At 31.2% G+C, this 8,015-nt stretch overlaps 1 protein-coding gene across 2 annotated transcripts in view; it reads right to left on the reverse strand.

Moving 5' to 3' along the window:
* LOC134706664 (uncharacterized) overlaps positions 1 to 6,762 on the reverse strand; it is a 28,001-nt gene extending 21,239 nt beyond the window's left edge. The window contains exon 1 of one of the 2 annotated variants that reach the window (XM_063565794.1): positions 6,639 to 6,762. Coding sequence is in view for 1 of the 2 variants with exons in the window: in XM_063565793.1 (XP_063421863.1) it covers positions 2,525 to 2,556 (32 nt within the window). In the remaining variant the exon portion in view is untranslated. Of the gene's footprint in view, positions 1 to 2,524; positions 2,797 to 6,638 lie in introns of those variants that run through there. The other variant, XM_063565793.1, reaches the window with a different exon arrangement.
* Between the last annotated feature and the right edge of the window lie 1,253 nt (positions 6,763 to 8,015).

Here is an 8,015-nt window from a genome sequence, read left to right on the forward strand (position 1 = left end):
TAAATGCATGTATATTTTCATAACTAATCATAGTTTTACCCGTTTTCCCATTTAAGTACAGAACCAGGCAGATATATGGGGGTTTCATATTTTTTCTATAAATTGCCTGGTAGAAGCAGTACTTGCATACTGCTCAAAAATTAAATTTGAGTTTGAAATATGAGTGGCTGTCATGGTAACGGATACTATGTTTTTAGGTAGTAAGGCGTAATAAAGTTCATATCACATGGTCTTCATTTTTTATACTTTGATCCTATCTAGTTTTACATGTTTATGCACAAAGCTTTGAGCGTTTCTGATAGTTTAAACATATTTATTGATGGTGGAATGGGAAACAAGTTTTGCAACTTATATTTATCTCTTTCCACCTGTGTTTTTCTGATGTGCGCCAAAAGTACAGTTCTTTTGAATTGGATGTGACTTGGACATATTATGCTGTCGTCCGTAGATTATTTAACAACTGCAATAAAAACATTTGGAAAATATATAAAGGACGTAACAAAAAAGAGAGGGTTAATTTTTTTTTTTTTAAAACAGTTCGTTCCAATATTATCAGTTGTCATACACTTTTGGGTTGCTGGTGTATCCCTTACATATGATGGGGCGCTCAGCTTGCCACGAGTAATTCTATCGATAAACCAAATACCGGTTGTGATATAGAGATAAAGGTAGTGTTATTGAGTGCTATGAAGTAGGTTACGACACTACGGATAATATAGTATCAAATAGGAATTATTTCACATTACACTATACAGAAATAGACCCCTTTAAGGAATCCATGTCTTCATTCTTTAAAAATTGAATAAACTTAAGGATGTAAACACGCAAGCATGTCGATGCTAGGTTTTACAGTTAGCGTGTTGTTGAGATTACATAATGTTGAATTAAATTATACTTGATACCATTAAAGTAAATATTTTCATATTAATATTTTTGTCAAAATTATAGCATACTTTATATAAAGTTCAATTTCCTTAATGACGAGGATCGGATTTCTTTGTTTTGAAAAACTTATTGAATACAGATGAACATAGACTGCATGTCTTCATAGTACCCCTCTTTTTTTGTTTTAGGATTTAAATGTCTTAAACATTTATAAACAATCTTAAATGGTCGCACTAGCAGCTCAACGATTTAGATTTCAGAAATACAAATATTATATTTTTATTTGAGAATTTTATTTTTGTGAATATAGAGAGAGGATTGAGTAAATATTGTGTCCGTTAGAATGAAAACTAGCATTGCCATCTGTAATTTGTTCCGTTAAGGGTAACAGTTTCGATGTTTACTGACCTTCGGTAAATTAGGGGGAGGATAATTTTACCTTATACTATGACTCTCAAAATATAACAAATTCAAAGTATTTGATTGAGGTAATTTCAGTTTTAAAACCGTTGCTAAAGTATGGCGTATATTTGGCAGTGCTGGATGGAATGTATAAATACGCAGCCACGTCGGATATGAAAGATGACAGAAAATAGGATGCATGCCGTGTGTAAGAGATTGCTTGTTGTACTTTTAAGAACTATTGCTGAAATATTTATCATTTAACTTTATTCATATGCAACAATTAATTTCATTAACACAGATAACCAAACAGAAGAACTTGTTACAAATAAATCTATTGGATGTAATGGAAGTGAAAAGTGCAAATGTTATATTCTTTAATTGTAATTGCATTGATTATGTATAAATAACAATTACATTGATCTCCATCTTAAGTATTGTCTGTCGGCATGGTAAATTAGGAACATACATTTAAAATCAATAATAACATCCATTCACGTTTTTTGAGGATGCGGCAGTTAATTATTTCATACGATTAAAATCAGAGAAAAAAATCCCAATCCCAATTTTACTTGCTTACGTGAAATTATTGACGCTTGCCAAATATTATCTGCTTAGAACTGCAACACTATTAGCCCTACCCTTTGGATGCGTTTATCTGTCTAAAGTCGAGTTGCCAAGCTAATAAAGTCGATTTGTCGGCAAGTCGACAACACGACGACAGATATGGGCATTCATCTTGACTTTCATCGAGTTGCCGACATATTATCAGTCGACTTGTCGTGATAAATGTCTCGACAAAGCAACATATGCCACACGTGATGATGAAGACTTAATCGACTTCAAGATGGCAAATCAGAGCCACCATACTACCCCTTTTAAACGTGTTGATCAAAATGAATATGGCTGATCTCATATCATTAATGATAAAATGGTAACATAGGTGTAATAAAACGCAAGGTGATAAAAGACTTGTCTTTACACCATAATTCGTCAGATTTGAACTCTGGCACATCTTTTTACTTTTGTAATTTGATACTTAACGGTCTATAAGAACATGTTTTATGTATTTGTTGTATTCGGCAGTGAATTAACTTTCAGTTATTAATGTCAGTACTCTCAGTTCGGCACTATTATTCTTGCTTTTGATTTACGAAAGGTTAATTTTAAACTTTAATTTTTTTTTCATAAAAAAAGATTTTTTATCACATAGAAAATGTAAAAAAGTATGTATTACCTGTAATATTTTGTACTTTTCGTTTTCCCCATTTTCGGGTGCAAATTATAAATTTCCAATACAGAATAATTAAACAATGATCACCTAAGCTACGTTAATTAAAATCAATAACACTATTGTGCATTAAATTCACATTCTGTTCATTACAGGCATTTATAAACACATTTCAATACACAAATTCAGTTTCAAAACCACTGGAGCCTGACTGTATCGAGGTGGTATCCAGTATGCAAGACACTTTATTAAAACTCATGCAAAATCAATTTTAGTGTTTTGACTACATATTGAACGTTACAGATAGATTAAATGTGTATTGAGTGTAATAAACTTCACTCTGATCGTTGAATTATTAAAAGTCAATAATAATATTATTACCCTTATCATTTCAAATTTCAATTTGACACCTATACTAATATTTGGTGATTATAACTTTAAAATGATTTAATCTGTCAGTTTTGGCAAACTATTTGTAAACATATCTCAGTAAATTGTGTGGTACTGTAAACCTTCTTTTTTAAAATTTATTTCATAATAAAAGTTATATGCCAATTACCAAGATTTTGAGTTTATGAGATGTGAATGGTGGTGTAAATAGTTATCAAAAGTACCCGGATTATAATTTTATACGCCAGACGCGCGTTTCGTCTACATAAGACTCATCAGTGACGCTTAGATCAAAATAGTTAAAAAGCCAAATAAATACAAAGTTGAAGAGCATTGAGGACCCAAAATTCCAAAAAGTTGTGCCAAATACGGCTAAAGTAATCTACTCCTGGGGTAAGAAAATCCTTTTTGTAAATGGTTTTGTTATGACATAGACTGCTGGTTTTCTCGTTTTACTTTGTTTTCTGATTTTTCAAGTCGGTGGCTTTTATAGACGAATGTACACTGTATAAAGTTCATTTTAACTCTGATATAAAGTTTTCGCAATGGCATTCATACCACATCTCTTCATTTCATATTCTGTAAAGCAACTTCATTACTGTTCAGGATACATACAAAGGAACATGGGATACCGTCCGGAATGAGCAATATTTTTCTAACTCAACTTTAAATTAGTAATCCTCTTTCCCACGATACTTACAAGGACATTGTTACATAAAAAACATATAAAATATACAGTTACTATACTTTACACTTTTTGATTTCGTGTATAAGTATTTAAATCGGTTCCTCTGAATAGTGAAGTCATCGTATTTGTTTAAGGTTAAAATCGATGGAAAGGTATTAAATTACATTTCCTCGTTAACTACTTTACAATTTAAATGGGTTGAATTCGGACGATTTTAAATCATAAGCTAACTTTAAATCTAAAATCTACATTATTTTCCAATTATTATCATTCAATGTACTGTAACTAGTTTGCGCATATTATTGTTGATTATTACTTCGTCTAGTAATAGTTTTAGGGTAAACATCCGTTCTCTGATTACCAGTCTGGGCATACGCAGCATGATGTTTCTGGACATTGCACAAGATCGTGTTTATCTGTGCTATTTATGATGTGATTGAATAAAAACTCGTCTTTTAAGAAGAGCCACCGATATAAGAGTAAAGGATAGTATGATTTGACATCAGCAGGTTAAATACTTTGAGCTTGTTGTCATTAGATGTGGACATTCTTGATGTATAAGGTTTAACAGTTTATTATTTTTATTTGTACAAAGACCTGCCCATAAATTAATATTAACAAATCGTGGTATAAGCATTGAGAGGACAATAGAAATAATTCTCAAGAAATCAGGTAAAAGAAGAATTAACACGGAATTTTTGTTCTGATCATATACTTTTCTTGTGATAATCTGACTCTTGCTCGCCAATAGATTTTTTTTATAAATATATATTAGTCAAGCACAAAGTCCAATTTAGTTAGTAAAATAATACAATAAAAGAGTTCAAGATTCACTTAAAAAATTAATATACAACGCAATCTAGTTAGCGTAAAATGCAATTTAAATGTTAGATAATGTTCAAAACAGTATAATTTATTACATAGATTGTGATCTCAAAACCCACGAGGGCGTTTCATATATATATTTTACTGATTTTAAATTCATTTTAAAAAATATAGTTCACTAAACAGAAGGAAATCAAAATATTACGTCAAAGAACTAACATCTTATATAACACCTGTTATAAACAGTCCAATAGTTCAAGTCGAAATAAAAGTCTTTTAAGGTTGTTCCAATTTTAATATTGATGACTCGGTTTGTCACTGGGAGTAGTATTTGTCATTTGATTTAGTCCCAATTACTATTTTTTTGTGATTTGTTCATTGCTAAATCAACTCATCATAGATACAAGGATTTAAATAGTGGTCGCCACATATGTGATTCGTCTACAACAGACTCATCAGTGTTCCTCTAATCAAAAAAGTTTAAAAGACCAAAAAAGTCAAAAGTCAAAGAATAGTGTGACTCAAAATTCCAAAAGCTTATGCAAAATTAAGATAAGGTAGTATAGTTCTGAGGAAGATCATTCTAAGTATTTTCTTAAAATTCAAAGTCTCGTTATAACAGTTAACTTATAATTATGACTATATCAATGATAATTATTCATATTACAGGAGTGCTGACAATTGGATGGTGATATTATCGCAAGTAAATTACAACTAGCAGTTGCATCACGTGACCTAGTGGTATTAAGTAAACTCATCATAGATACCAGAATAAAATTTTATACGCAAGACGTGCGTTTTATCTCTAAAAGATTATTCAGTGAGGTTAAAATTAAATAAGTTTTATAATCCCAAATTAAGTACGAAGCTGAAGAGCATTTGGGACCCCAAATTATGAAAGGTTCTCCAAATACAGATAAGGTAGTCTTTCCTTGGTTGGGTAGAGAGTCCTTAATATATCGAATCAATCATATCTTTTTAAACAGTTAAGTTCTGATTATGACAATGCCAGTGGTAATTCATGTCAACACAGACAGGAAGTGCTGAATACTGATATTGTGATACTGGTAGTTTGATCCAGTGGTTGTAAGAAATTTACTCATATAGATACCAAGATTTACCTTCTACCAATACAATCAATGAGGATCGAACCAATCAGGTTTAAAGACCAAATAAAGTACGAAGTTGAAGTTCATTGACCATCTCAAATTCTGAAAGGTTTCAAAATTAAGGTAGTCTATTCCATGGGAAATCCTTAGTATTTCGAAATATTAAAAGTTTTGTAAACAGTGAATTTAATTTGTAATTACTAGTATGGTAATTCATAAGTGCTGACTACTAGGCACATGCTACCCTCTGGTAAGATATCTCCACCAGCAGTGGAACTCACCCAGTGGTTGTAAATAAACTCATCATAGATACAAGACATGTCTCATTGGCGAAAATAAAAGTACACTCCTCGTAAATTGCGTTTCATGGCGTCTCTGTCACACTAAAATAACTTTATACGAATTGAAATCAGTAACGTCAGAAAAAATCAGAAGGAAAATAAATACAATGTATTGAAAACAAAAGGGTAAGGGTATCAACGCTAGATTATCAATATTATTTTAATTTTCAATAACAAATTAGAAAGAAAAAAATCAAACCTGTAGGCTCTGTTTGAATTTCTACACTGACTATTTAATTAGCTTATTCAGTCTTCATTACGAAAAAAATCAAGGGCAATATGTCTGTCAACCAATTGAAATGTTAATTTTTTTTCAACGGCAGTCCACATTTTTGGACGTTTATCTCGGTTGAACAACTTTACAGAGCTGACAGTCGATAAGCCGCTAATATCAGAAGATGTGTTTTCTATATAGATCGACTTGAGAAACTGAAGAAGGGATCATATATTATAACGTTTCAAGTAGTTTAATCTACATTGAGTGCACATGTATTTTGCCTCCTATGTTGACAGTGTATTCCGTGCTATTCCCTTGTACTTGAATTAATTCGAATTTCTCAAACACAATAAGTTCTTGGTGACTTCAATTCATTGCCAATGGTACTTTTATCATATCCAGTTTAATACATACTTGTATAAGATTGAAATATATTTGAAAAAAACTTATGTTGTTATTCAGAGTTTTGGTAATAATATCAACATTTCATATTATTTTATATCACTGTTTACACATGAAATAAAATAAAATAGTAAAAACATCCACTCACCTTCTGGTAACTAAGAACTTTCTCCAAATAGATGAAAACGTCAGAGAAAACTAAGACCATGTATTAAGCTTTCGGTTATAAAATAATGATTTGATTTTTTGCCGTTAAGTGACGAGCGATTAAAATTATTAAATGGATTTGAAGGTTTCGCTTTAGTATTTAAATGTGTATTCCATTTCTTTTCTTTAAACCTTTTGTTTGCACATAGACTAATTTTAAAGAAGGTCACAGATTTTAATGCTTGTTAAATATATAGTTCAAGCATGAAAATGAATTTTAAAAAGTTGTCAAACAAATTATTTTAGTTTATGTATACAGTAAGGTGACCGTTTATGATTTTTTTAAAACAAGAACAGGATAGAACCAGAAGTTCTGATAAACATGTAGTGTTCGAATGATTAACGGTGGGAAAGTATGACAAATCGTATTAAATATGTTTTGCAGTTCAGTAAGACATCAAATTAAACTTGTACTTGGAAATTATCATAGATAAATAAAAAGCAAATCTTTATATAAAAATATGTACCTCATCTTCGTGCTACATTATATCTACATTGAACACATACACATTTTTTTAATTGTGCAATAGAATTGGCCTCCCCCTCCAAAACAAAAGAAGTAAAATCACTAAAAATACTGAATTCCGAAGGAAATATCAAAACGGAAAGTCCCTAATCAAATGGCAAAATCAAAGGATAAAACACATCTAACAAATGGACAACAACTGTCATTTATTTTGATTTTGACAATGTTTTAACCTTTTTTTTAATTGAGATACGGGCAAATAGATACAAGGTGTATAGTTAATTACGCTAGACACGCGTTGCGTCTACACAAGACTCATCAGTGACGCTCAGATCAAAATAGTTATAAGTACAAAATGGAAAAGCATTGAGGATCCAACAGTCCAAAAAGCTGTGACAAACACGGCTAAGGTAAACTTTTCCTGGGATAAGAAAATCCTTAGTTTAAAAAAAAATAATTGTAACAGTAATTTTAAAAAAATGACCATATAATGGATATGCATGTCACCACCAAAATGATGACTACTGGGCTGGTGACACCCTCGGGGATGAAGTGACCACCAGCAATGTCATCAACCCATTGGTGTAAATAGTTATCAAGGTACCAGGATTATAATTTATTACGCCAGACGCGCGTTTCGTCTACACAACCCTCATAAGTGACAAATTATCCATCCCGTGATTATTTTGTAGATGTATACTTATCAACTATATAGTTTCACAAATTTAATTTTTAAATTCACACTGAATTATAGAAAAATGGGTTTGAACTGACCCAGATCCAAGATTGTGATGAGAGGAGTACTTATATTGCGTCCATGCTCAACATCGCATCAATAAATATCGAAATGCT

The sequence above is a fragment of the Mytilus trossulus genome, chromosome 2, assembly GCF_036588685.1.
Source record: "Mytilus trossulus isolate FHL-02 chromosome 2, PNRI_Mtr1.1.1.hap1, whole genome shotgun sequence".
Taxonomy (NCBI): domain Eukaryota; kingdom Metazoa; phylum Mollusca; class Bivalvia; order Mytilida; family Mytilidae; genus Mytilus; species Mytilus trossulus.